At 42.6% G+C, this 12536-nt stretch overlaps 2 protein-coding genes across 2 annotated transcripts; one reads left to right on the forward strand and one right to left on the reverse strand.

Annotated features, from left to right (window-relative positions):
* Positions 1-3412: 3412 nt before the first annotated feature.
* Positions 3413-9316, reverse strand: fam199x (family with sequence similarity 199, X-linked). Its single transcript, XM_062476061.1, has 7 exons — positions 9208-9316; positions 8265-8440; positions 7383-7602; positions 7063-7215; positions 6673-6834; positions 6072-6326; positions 3413-5810 (listed from the first exon to the last, which is right to left on the reverse strand). The coding sequence occupies exons 2-7, from the start codon at positions 8429-8431 to the stop codon at positions 5637-5639; spliced, it is 1131 nt and encodes a 376-aa protein (XP_062332045.1). The 5' UTR covers positions 8432-8440; positions 9208-9316; the 3' UTR covers positions 3413-5636.
* A 77-nt stretch (positions 9317-9393) lies between these two features.
* On the forward strand, positions 9394-12147 carry commd5 (COMM domain containing 5). Its single transcript, XM_062476062.1, has 7 exons — positions 9394-9640; positions 9816-9976; positions 10093-10121; positions 10267-10317; positions 10484-10579; positions 10772-10847; positions 11417-12147. Exons 1-7 carry the CDS (start codon positions 9508-9510, stop codon positions 11516-11518), a joined length of 648 nt encoding a protein of 215 aa, XP_062332046.1. The 5' UTR covers positions 9394-9507; the 3' UTR covers positions 11519-12147.
* The last annotated feature ends 389 nt before the right edge of the window (positions 12148-12536 follow it).

Genomic DNA, 12536 nt, shown 5'->3' on the forward strand with positions numbered 1-12536 from the left:
TTCCCAAATTGATGATGTCATGGCTCCCATATCTCTCAAAGGAGCTGAGATAAAGCACATACACTCCGACCAGGACAAAGGAGACCTCCCTTCACAGGTTACCCAGGAAAGTTCAATCGCTCCAAAGGAGACCAGCCACCATAGAAGCCAAGTCTCATCGAAGATGGTAGAAGAGAGCATAACAAGAACTCAGAGAGAGAAACCAGAAAGAGGGACAGAGGAGGGATTGAAGTTGGAGCCACAAGTGCAGCCGAAAGCAACGTCCACAGATGGACATATCAGCTCAAGAAAGCAGAGGCGCTACCGTACATCCTTCACTAATGCTCAGCTGGACCAACTGGAGAGAGCCTTCCGGAAGTCTCACTACCCTGACATCTTTGCCAGGTAGTGCCGGGTTATCATTTAATGATTATATTGTTGTTGTTATTATGGTGTGTTGTTCAAAAATCAATGCATCCCCACTGCTATTGGATAAGCTGTAGTATTGGTGTTATGTATTTCCTACATTCTTTGGGAATGTTCAACTATGAATCAATTATAATATTTCTCCCCAGAGAGGAACTGGCGGTGCATCTGTCCTTGACTGAAGCTAGAATTCAGGTATATTTAAATTGTTAAAAAAAGATTTACATTCTGACAATTATGAATTAATCTCAAATACTACCTCTCTGCCTCCCTGCTTCTCCCGTACATGTACTGCATTCAGGTGTGGTTCCAGAACCGCAGGGCCAAGTGGCGTAAGCGTGAGCGGGGCCAGCAGAGCTACCTCTCTGGTCTGACAGTAAACACCTGCCCTCTGGGTCTGGGGCTCTGGCTGGATGCCCCCCTGCTGCACCATGACTCTGGGCTGGATCCCGTTTGGAGCCTGGGGGGGATACCCATCACACTTCCTCGCCCAGCCCCCCTTCACTGCACTAAGCCTCTGGAAGCCCTGGGGCTTGGGCCGTTAGCATGGGCACCACTGTCTGAACATCCTCTAGTGCACCCTAACTTTAGCAGGTATGTCAATCTCAGTCACATTTACTTGACTTTTCTCTTGTTCATTTGTCTTATGTGTTCCTTTGAACAAGAATAAAAAATACACTGTATCCATCGCAAAAGAATGCACAATAATCCATGTGATTAGAAAATATTAAATTGGTGACATTATTCATTTATATATGTTCTGGTTTCTATAGGTTTCTATCTTGGATGAACCCACCTGTTGATCCTATAACTGCATTGGCCAACCTAGTGCCCCAGTCCCTCAGTCAGATGTCCCTAAGGGAGCCAGGGGAAGAGAGGTTCTCCTCAAGAACCTATCTGGGACCTGCGTGGTCACCAAGGTCTATGTTTGAAACCACAAGAAAGTAAAAGATTTTCATAAGTGAGCATAATTTAGGGGGGGTCAGAAGGCTGAGCGGTTAGGGAGTCAGGCTATTAATCAGAAGGTTGCTGGTTTGATTCCCGGCCGTGCAAAATTATGTTGTGTCCTTGGGCAAGGCACTTCACCCTACTTGCCTCGGGGGAAATGTCCCTGTATTTACTATAAGTCGCTCTGGATAAGAGCGTCTGCTAAATGACTAAATGTAATTCTTCTCAGGTTCAAACATTTGTGATTTGTCATGTCAAAGCCTGTTTTTAAACTGAATGTTGAGTCACTATGTCAGGCTACATCATTGTTTTTATTGCCAAATCTTGCAGGATAAACTCATTCTGACAGAAAAACAATAGCGTCTTTTTCCAAGGCTACCACATGCATATACGCACGCACACCCCACACCCCCACCACACACACACACAGCAGAGGAACATTAATAGGTAACATCAAGATAAACTGTGGAGGTAACTAGATAAACACTTCCTCCATTTGGGTCCATTAGCTCCTCTGTCTAAACAGTAGTGAGTGGTAAATGGTAAATGGTTGAGCTGTAAACCCTTGTTCACCAAAGCGTTGTTCGTCCTTTTGCTGAAATCAACTGGGAATTATCTCGTTGCAGTTTTATCTGGTTGGCAGGAGCACTTAGAAGATCAACAACACACCTACTGTCCTTATTACTGTTCAACTGGCCATGAAGAGAGGGGGGCCATTAAAATGTTTCATGGGTGAAAGCGCTGACATACGTACACTTGATGACCGTATTATGACGCAGAGCATATCAAAATATAAGCTTGACACATCTTTACACAGGTAATTTATCATAAATGGTAGAAAGAAAAAACAAGCTCTAATGATAAGACTATTTCCAACCATGCATGGATGAATGCCCAAACATACTGTCATTGCCTTCACTGCTGTTAAAAATGTTAGTCATGGTTTCACCTTAGACCAGGCTAAAAAGGTGTAAAATAGTAGCAACAGGTGTAATTAATCATTGCAAAATGGTTCAGTGCAGGGTTCCTGCAGGTTTCAGTAAGTCAAATTTAATTGTATTTATAAGTCCAAGAGCAAAAATGTAGCTGTAAGAAGATCCTTCAGCCAGATTTGAACACAAGACCCCTCACACAGTAGCCCACATACTTAACCACTGAGCTATCAGGGATCATAACAATCTCCACTCAACATTTAATTTCACATTGAACTATCAACCTTTAGAGTTGGGGTGTCAGAAAACCAGAAGAAAGCAGGGCTCCCCTGTTAGCTCACTGGGTTAGTGTGCATGCTCTTTCAGACATGCTGGGGCAGTACTGCAACAGCCTGGGTTCAAATAAAAATGTTAAATTGTTTATTTATTTTAAGTTACATTGTGGTCATGTGAGATGTGGGACTTCACCTTCACAGTTTCATAAATATCGTCTCTCCTCCGCCAAACGCTTGTTAATCTCAGGAAGATTCTCTTTAGTTTAGTTTGGTTAGAAACAGAGTGCGAATTATACAATAATTGGGGGGTCAGCTTCTTCTCCAGGCCGTAAAGTAATATTTACGATTACAGGTAAGAACGATATATAAATGTATCGACCCCCCCGACCTGTTGTTTTTACCTCTTTTGGGGGGGGGTCCAAGTCTTAATTAGGGGGATCAAACCCCCCGCAAGCCAAGTAATTCGAACCCTGGACCTCCGCATTGTAGGCTACGACTCAATACTTTTTTGCTACTTTGTAATAACTTTCTTCAGCCAGCGTTTCTGGAAATGAACAAGGGTAAAACATTTAGACCTGACTAAATGAAATTTAAGACCTTGGATGAAAATCTGGCAGTTTTTAAGACTAATTTTAGACTTTTTAAGACCCCGCAGGAACCCTGTCAGTGGCATAACATATCAAGGGTCCAAAACCTTCCAACTTATTTATATATATCAGATGACATCTTAACTAATAATGTGCCTTCCTTTTTCCTCCTTTATTATGAATAATATATCTTGCGTTGTGTTCAGTAGAATGTCGGCAACAACACTACATTTACTGTGGAAGCAATTATGAGAGGAAAACAAGATTCATCAATGTCAATTTATTTCTCAGTTCAAGGTACATTACATTTGCGTGGACCACACAATTTGCTTTTGGTAATGCTTTTTCCTAAACAGTACATATCCAAATGTTATAATGTACCATTAGTAGAAAACGTATTTCCAAGAACCAACTATGTTTCCTCTACTATCTTGGTCTATTAACCTTGTCCTTAGAATAAATGGTACAATACACAAATAGATCTGTTTCCATTGTTGATCAATTTTCAAAATAGAGATCTACTGACACTACCTGGTCAATCTAATATATTGTTTTCATAATTGCATGAAGCCAAGAGAGAAAAAAAACAAAAACAGACAGCCAACTATACAGACGTCTTAAAAGCGTCTTAAGGTAAATACATTTTCAAATGAACATCAGTTAGTGTTAAGTGTTATGGTTCATAGGTTTACTTTGTTCACATGAATGGTTAACGACAGCAGAAAGGTGGGGACATGGAAAAGCATCAGGAAACTTCTTTGCCGAATCAACCCCCCAAACCAAACGAGTCCTATTACTTAGTGAACTAGAAAAGGCTCATTTACTATTCAAAGCCACGACAGTTCCGACATTTAAGCTCAATACTGTAACAGATATTTTCTCTCTTTCCCCATCATCCCTTGTCACCATGCACAAAACAAACACAAAACAAGGAGAAAACAAAAACACTTAAAAATATTTGTGACATCGAGTAAGACTGCTATCGCATTTTCCTATTGGAAAAATCTCTGTGTGAATAAGTCTGTCAAGACAAAAGCCTTGTCCTGCTTTTCTGCTACAGGCAAGTCTAGCAAGCCTTCACATTCTGTACGATAGAGATATATATATATACACACTTTTTGATTACAGCTTATGTTGTCACTGACAAACTGAATACAAACTCAAAATCCAAAAAAGTGTCAAACATGGAACAGAAAGGGGAATCTTGAAGCAAATACTTGATCATTTGACAGTTGTCTCTACAAATGAAAAAGGACCGTTTAAATAGGATTGATGCGTTGAAAGCGTTTGTCTAAATGAGAAATCTCAGCTGTTAGTTCACCAAGATGGAGAATGGTGGTGGTGATTTAGCATGCAAGAGCATCAGTGCTCCCTCTAGGCCTTCAGATGAAATGAGGCAGACGAAGAATAAGCAAGTTGATAACATTTACATACTATAACACTTTTATTTTATGTTTTCATTGTTGTCACCTTTTATGTTTTTGTGCCGCGTGCTGGGGAATGTTTCAACATTAGATGAAACATGAAACTTTGAACCGCGGCACAATGAAAAGAACACCACATTTTGCACCACAAGGTGTTCAAAATGTATTTAATTCTGATTCAGGTGTCCTAGATATAAGCATGAGATAGTAATCAATGATGGCATTTCCACAGCTGCAGGTTTGCTTAAGCTTTGATGAGGAACCACAACCCTTAACATCAAATGCAGGATACATCTCAAGAGTCCAAGGAACAATAAGTTAGTCACCTTGCCCACTGAAGCAATCATATTTGAATTTGACATGCAAGTAGCTTGTGAAATGTCTACGTGAAATAGGCAGACAGCATAGCCGTTATACTTGGTTACATTCATACGATTCTTGGTTTCATAGAATCAAACAAAAATGTTGGTTACGGCAAAGCAGAGAGCTTTGTAGTACCAAGTACCAAAATTGAATGTTGTACTGCACTGACAATAATTCTGGACAAAAGCAAATTTAACCCAAAGACAAGTCAATGTCGGACTTGACAATACTATGTTCCCAACTTTGGTAGTAGACTCACAAGCCAACTGCAGGACAATGTGTGCGATTCCCAATCAGTCAGATCAACCCTTGTAGGTGGCACCCTCTCCTAGTGTCTCCAAGTTTCCTTCCCTCGTTTCAGTCCCCTCCACCCTTTACTGATTTAAGGTCGAAGGACAAGTGAGACCAACATGGAGGATATCCACCGGGGGGGGGGGGGGGGGGGGCGAGAGCCTCCCTCGCCCACCTGTCCAGGTCAACAACACCTGTGGTAAATGGCAGATTTCACACCAGGAGAGGGGAAGCCACCGGAGCAAGACTATTGAGACGCAGCCGTTGAGGCTGGGCGTGTGCGTATAGAAGGTGTTGGGGGGCTGGCGTGGGGCTGGCGTGGGGCTGGCTCTCGGCGCTGTGCGGACGGACGGACAGTAGGTGTATTCAGGGGGCAGGCGTAGAGGGAGCACTGAGCGGGGATCACCGTGGTCACATCAGAACGTCCACGTCGTCGCTGTGGTCCTCCTCCTCGGTGACGCGCAGGGCGAGGACCTGCTCGTTGAGGAACAGGCCGCTGAGGCGCTCCTTGCGGGCCTGCCGCTGCTCCTTCAGCTGGCGCTTGCGCAGCGCCTTCTGCTGCAGCTTCCGCTGCTTGGAACGCTTCTGTTGGGACACACCAAACACAGGTGAGAGGGGGAGCTTTCACTGGACCCTACCAAAGGATCATTCAACTGCCACAAAAATAACACTGGGCACACTACAGTATGTGAAATACTTACTAAGCCATGTCAAATTGAACTGCTTTCTTCTGGTTTTCTGACACCTCAACTCTAGCTTGAGTGTGTCGCATTATGATTCGAGCGTATTTTTATGCTAAATGCCACCCACAGCTACATGTTCCGAATCAATATTGCCGAGTTCTACCTTGGAGTCTCGGATGCGCTCGGCGGCGCTGGCCAGGTTCCCGTCGCTGTGGGCGCGGCTGATGTTGGCCGTGCTGGTGTTGGAGGCGGTGGAGCCCGTGGTGGAGCTGCTGGTGCTGCTGACCATGCTGGCGTTGCTGCTGCTGGCCCCGCTCACGCCGCTGGTGCTGGCGCTGCTGTGGCCGCTGCGCTTCCAGCCGTCCCTGGTGCTGCTCGCCCGCTGCCGGGGGCTGTGCTCCCGGATGTAGCTTCGCACCTGGGGGTGGAGATGGAGGGTAAGTCGTCCGGGAACGATAGGGAAAGTCACCGAGTTCTGTTTGGGGTGTGGGGTTAAGGTTTGATGTTGATGCTTCTGATTGTCCAGGACAAGCTAACATTTCAGTCAAAGGACAATAACACAGTGTTCTTTTGCTATGCTAATTTTTGGAGCGTTGACAAGTGACTTTGTAAAAGAAATCTGTTACAGGATGAGGCCAAGCCCTGCTATAGCATCCAAGGTTTTATTAACCCCCAGTCATGCATGGATAAACCTAAAGCATATTCATACACAACATGTTGCACCACAGGATATAAACTAAGGGAATCTCTGGAAAGTATCTCACTTGTTTGAGTTTCTCGTCGGTCAGACAGTTGAGCTCGATGATGAACTCGCTGTCTGTGGGTGAGATCTGGGCGCAGGGGTCGATGATCTTGATGATGTCCAGCTGCTCTCTCAGACCCATCTCTGTGCTGACCTTACGGCTCAGGTATTCTATGTACTCCACCTAGACACACCCATAGAACATTTTATTTACACACACACACACACGCACGCACACACACACACATTCCAATGAACAAGATGACCCACGGGACCGTTTACAAGTTCATTTCAGATCTAGGGCCGGATTTAGGGGTTGTGAAACTCGAGAACGATGTGTTGTGGTTGAAACCTAGCAGGACAACCGTAGCTTTGCAACCCCAGGAGAGAGGAGAGTGTGTCGGCCCCATACCTGCTCATCATTGGTCATAGCACTCCATGGCAGTTCATCCAGGTTCCTGTGAGGTTTAGTTTTCCTCTTAGAGAACAAGCAAGGTGAGCTCGGAACGCTTGGTATAATGTCAGACAGCACATCACTCCCACTGGCGATGTCACTTCCTGGGAGCTAGGAAGGAGGGGGAGGGGGGTTAAAAAAAAAATTATCTACCCAAAGCGTGTTTGGGGTAACAAAAAAGTGTCAACAAAATCAATCCCACTCTTTTTTCCAGTCGGAAAGTTAACATTTTAAAAGGCACATACTAAATGTGTCATGTCATTAAGAGTCTGCCATACCTGCCACTCGAACTCGCTGTCAGACCAGTCCCAGTAGGTGGAGATGGAGGAGGACACGTCACTGCACACAGAGCCCTCAGGAAACAGGTCGAAGGAGGTGAACTCCTGGTCATCCAGAAGAGAGTAGCAGTCCTCCTGGTCTCCCACAGAGACAGAGGAGAACAGCTCCTCGCTGCATTCGGAACTCGCCACACTGGTCCCACATGACGTCAGATTCCATCTGGTGGGAAGAGGATGGAATATGTTGTTGGACTACTGTTCAAGTTTTCTAATAAATACACTATTTGGCCAATAGTATGTGGACACCGCTCAGGATCAGGACACCTGTTTGTTGAACCTCTTATTCCAATTAATATGGGAGTTGGTTCACACATTTTCTACAACCGCCTTCACTTTTCTGGGAAGGATATCGAAAAGACGTTGGAACATTGGAAGTAAATCCCACATCCTTCAGCCACAAAAGCATTATGGACTTTTGCACACATTTTTTGGTGACTTGATCTGGCTTGCAGATGGTGTTAGAATGTGTCCTTAATGTAGCTGATGGTATTAAGATATGGGATCTCTGTATAGACCAGTCAAATTTTCCACAATAAACTTGACAAAATATTTCTGTATGGAACTCACTTTGTGCTATTATTAAGCTGAAACAGGAAAGGAAAGGGCCTATTCTCACATATTTTTTACCACAAAGCTTGAAGCACAGAATTTTCTAGAATGGCCAAATAGTGTGTTTCCAAAACTCTTAAATACCAAAGCAAATAGATTCCTACTGGAGACATGTAGAAATTATGTGACTTGGCAAACTATTTATTTCTTTATGCCATCAGGATTTGTTGGTTGATTCTGTATGAAATGCAAGCTGCTGCAGTCTGTACTTACCTATTGCTATGGAAACGGCGAAGAGGGTCAGTCCGGTGACAGGATGATAGCTGGCAGCCGAAGTCACTAACATCAAGCGTGCCTGCCTCACTTGGGTTACCCCGTTGGGACAGGAGAGGAAAAGGCTCCTCTGGAGCAAGGAACTTTTCGTACAGGGCGTCAGACATTTCTCACACCTTAATGCACAGACGGAGACAAGATTCCATAAGAATACAACAAAAATCATGTTATGTTACGATATAAATTATACTTAATCTCTTGAAGTTTATAGGAATTTGACTTGCCAGTTGCCACATATTCTGTTGATAAACATAACGTTAGGCCTGTTATGCTGGGTTTGTAGTTACATAGCTAGCTAGCAATACATTGCTACAGTAGTTGAATGATAGTTGTGTGTCTTGCTAACAAACTACATAACAGACCAGTGCTAACCCTAGGACTAGAATTAAAAACTTTTAACGGCCTCTAGAAAGATTGTTTTTCGAGCCATCACCGACCTGATAGTAATACGCTTTCGCTAGCTACTAAACTAGCTTAATAATGTCGAATAGCTTACTAGTGGCCTTGGCAAAAAAACTAACAAAAGTTAGCATCAGACTAAGCCTACGTGACGAGCCAATTAATTACTGTTATGCTACTCAAAAGCTCTTAAGTTTAGCTAAATGTTGGAAATGTTTGCACTGCCAAATGAACACAAAACCTACTATGGTAGGCATCAGGTTAGGGCCTTCCCGTGTTGCTCACACAACACTGGCTAGCTAATGTAGCTGCTACAGTAGACTATCTTTGACTCACTTAGCTCAACTTAGCATAGCTAAGCTGTTAGCAAGCGCCCTATTCACCATGTATTCGGTGGTGAATAAACGATGAATGACTACCTACTACTACTGTTTAGATAATTGCTGAATATCTAGATATCTAAATTAAAGAAAAATTAGCAAACCTTTCGTTGATCAAAGAATACTCCTCGTTGTCACCGCATTTGCAAATCTTCCCGACCCAGCTATGACAACAACCTACACTACACGTCATCGAGTTGGCGCTTTAGCGCCCTCTAACGCCCCACCCAGAGCCATAGAAAAAGACAGCTCTGGCCCCACCTACTGCCACAGGAAGGACTCAATATCATGTCATGTGACACAACAAGGAAGCGGTCTTAGTTCAACAGTAACAAAACATTTTTTGGAGAAAACATCAGCGAAGCATTAATACATTTAAAACCTGTAACAGCATATGATTTATCATGTCTGCAAGCCAAAAAAAGACTTCGGTCACAGATACAAGTTTTTTGGGTGGAAGGATACCATCAGAAATCGAAATGATGGTTAAACACATGAAGGACTTGGACCATGAAACCTTCAGAAAATTGCTAAAAGGTAACGCGAACTGACCCTGCAGCTACATTAATCTTCATTTGTTATGGATGCATTTTATATTCGGCATGTGTATTTTTTGGTTGTATGCCAGCAATGCCTCGCCAACCAACGTAAATGCTTTAGCACATTTCAGGCTTTTTACAATCATAATAATACATGTTTTCTCAATTTTCAGCTGTTGTAAATGCCATAGAAGGTCAAGACTGCCAAGAAACAATGAAGACTATAGCTGAAAGAAGTGTCATACCCGAGGAACGACTGAGTCACATTGTAGCTGGGATGTACAGACTCCTGAATGAGGCGTTACGCATCCCAACCACCTCTCTAAAACAAGAGGTAAGCAATTAGCATAGTGCGGCATGTAAAGGTAGGACCTCTACTGGTATGACCTCTGCATAACATCATGTTCTGACAATGTAACATATGCCATGTTTGCCTTTACTGTCTTTCAGGCTTTCAAAGACAATCTCAGGGAATTGAGGTACACTGTCTCATGGCTCAATATCATGCTTTAACCATTCCTTGTCTCAGAGACATACAAACAGTTGCATAATTTAGTAACCTGATTCAAGTACTGCATGCTATTATTAATATTATAGTAAATGTTATCTATTCTCTGACTTCAGGATACCAGAAGAATTCATCACAGATTTAGCAAGTGTGGTTTTTGGCAATCGGTATGTTTTATTTATACCATTTATCTGTTTTGACATTTGACAGCACTCATCATAGTCTACATGTATATGTATGTGGCTGTTGCTTGCTGATGGCTATTTTTATTTATTTATTTAATCTGTGTTTGTGGCTTGTTTATATTGTGACTGTGTCTGCATTTGTCCCCAGACGAGCTGTTCTGGAAGCTGTAGCAAGCCAACGAGGAACAGGGCTACCTGGTATGGAGGAATTCAGATGGAGAGTGGATGTAGCTATTTCAACCAGGTACATTTTCTTTGGAACTTAGACCAAGCAATGTGTGACACACCGGCTTTGGTATAGCCTCAATAAGCATAGATGTGTGGCAATTTCTGCAGTGTTGTTTGATACAGAGCTCTTTCACGAACATTAGGAAAACACTAGAAAGAGTTCTTTAATATTGCATGCGTCCTCCTTGTGTCTGTGTTCTCTCTGCAGCTCTCTGGCCCGTGCCTTGCAACCCTCTATTCTCATGCAGATGAAACTCTCTGATGGAAAAGCACATCGCTTTGAGGTACTATAACCCTTTAGGACAGACCCATATAACAATATAGTAAAAAAAAATCAAAATGTCCTTTTGGAGGTTTACATCTATTTCTAAATTGACTTGATTGTCATGTGTGCCCAGGATTCAATCCCTGTTATGTGCACTTGTGCTATAGCACTGATACTTGTCCTCATTAGGTCACTGGCTGTAGTGATTATGTAATTAGATCACAGGCTCAGTATCACAAACCCATCACCTATATCCATATTCCTTTCTGTGTGGATGTACAAATATAACTGCTCTAAAATTGCACTAGTGCCGCACTATTGTAGGTTAACATTTTGTTTTTTTGTGTCATATTTAGATTCTGACAAAAACATTTTTTTAAATTATGTCACAGGGTGTATTGTTTCAATTACTTTTTCATTGTTTCTTTGTATAAATTGCATGCCAAGTCATAAGCAACATTCCAATAGTTTAATATATTGGCATTATCCAAGGTAAGGAAAACATAACAATCTGGAAAAAATAGTACCACCAGCTGAAAAGGAGGCTCATGTTTGGTTGTTTTCTTAATGTATTTTATATTCCTCCAGGTTCCAGTTTCCAAGTTTCAGGAGCTACGGTACAATGTGGCACTCATCCTGAAAGAGATGAATGACCTGGAGAAGAGGAGTGTGTTAAAGATTCAAGACTGACTGCTCGGTCGTCTCCCTATAGACGCGATGTCTGCCGGTGATTGTCTATGGTCCAGACTGGCCAGACGCAGGCCCTTCACTCTTGGTAGAAGGACCATAGTTTGGTAATTGGTAGGACTGAAAACGGATGGGAAAGCACTGGTTCAAGGACCAACATGTGTTTTTGTTATTGGACCCACTACGATACTTATTTGCAACACATCTCACAATGTAATAATTTGTTCGATGCTTATTGAATGTAAGTTGAATGTGTGGTCAAAATATTATCCAATTCCATGATTTGAATATTTCTAACATTTTGGAGATAGCCTACTACAAATGTCATTGCTGTATTTTTTACTTTATTATGTTTCTGAATTAAATCTTTGATTGACAAATTGCAGAGTATTTGACCTCTTAAGTATCACTGAGGTCAAATTGAGCAATGGGTCAAGCCCTGTTGCTAGGGCGAAGTCTAGACAAGCTGGCGGCGTTACCCTGATGGCCCACTTTCAGAGTCACAGAAGTTTCCGGGCATGGTTGGCCTGAACCTGATATAGACCAGGCTGTGTAAATGGGTTTGAGTTAATATGCAAGACCAGACGACCTATATATCCTTACCAGTTGTGTGTGTGTGTGCGTGTGTGTGTGTGTGTGTGTGTGTGTGTGTGTGGGGGGGGGGGTTATACTGCAGGTGTAGACAGTAATCTCATGTCTAATACCGTTTAATAATCGTTTTATGAAAGTGTAAGCCTGATTAAATGTGATCTGTCAACTTGATATTGAGACATTGAGTCATTATTGTTAAGCTACACCTTAGGCAATCTTATCTGACAACTGCCTATAACTGCGTAGGTCCTCTGTATAGCTAAATGCTACAATCGTAACCTAAAAACGAGCGCTAAATCTATGCAAATTTGTAAATCTCACCTCAGGACGTTGACCGAATTAGATCAGTTGTCCCGACACTTTCGTTGTTACAACTGAATTGTTTAGTAACAGTTTAAGATACTTGTCCAATGAGAAGAGCTGACATTGG

The sequence above is a fragment of the Osmerus eperlanus genome, chromosome 13, assembly GCF_963692335.1.
Source record: "Osmerus eperlanus chromosome 13, fOsmEpe2.1, whole genome shotgun sequence".
Taxonomy (NCBI): Eukaryota; Metazoa; Chordata; class Actinopteri; order Osmeriformes; family Osmeridae; genus Osmerus; species Osmerus eperlanus.

Bases quoted from the DNA above. Each gene is read 5' to 3' on its own strand.
- fam199x (XM_062476061.1), bottom strand. From the start codon at position 8,431: ATGTCTGACGCCCTGTACGAAAAGTTCCTTGCTCCAGAGGAGCCTTTT. The intron at 7,216-7,382 runs GTATGGCAGACT...CCTCCTTCCTAG, and splicing joins ACAGCGAGTTCGAGTGGCAG to CTCCCAGGAAGTGACATCGC. The intron at 5,811-6,071 runs GTAGAACTCGGC...GTGTCCCAACAG, and splicing joins AGCGCATCCGAGACTCCAAG to AAGCGTTCCAAGCAGCGGAA.
- commd5 (XM_062476062.1), top strand. From the start codon at position 9,508: ATGTCTGCAAGCCAAAAAAAGACTTCGGTCACAGATACAAGTTTTTTG. The intron at 9,977-10,092 runs GTAAGCAATTAG...ACTGTCTTTCAG, and splicing joins CCACCTCTCTAAAACAAGAG to GCTTTCAAAGACAATCTCAG. The intron at 10,848-11,416 runs GTACTATAACCC...ATATTCCTCCAG, and splicing joins GAAAAGCACATCGCTTTGAG to GTTCCAGTTTCCAAGTTTCA.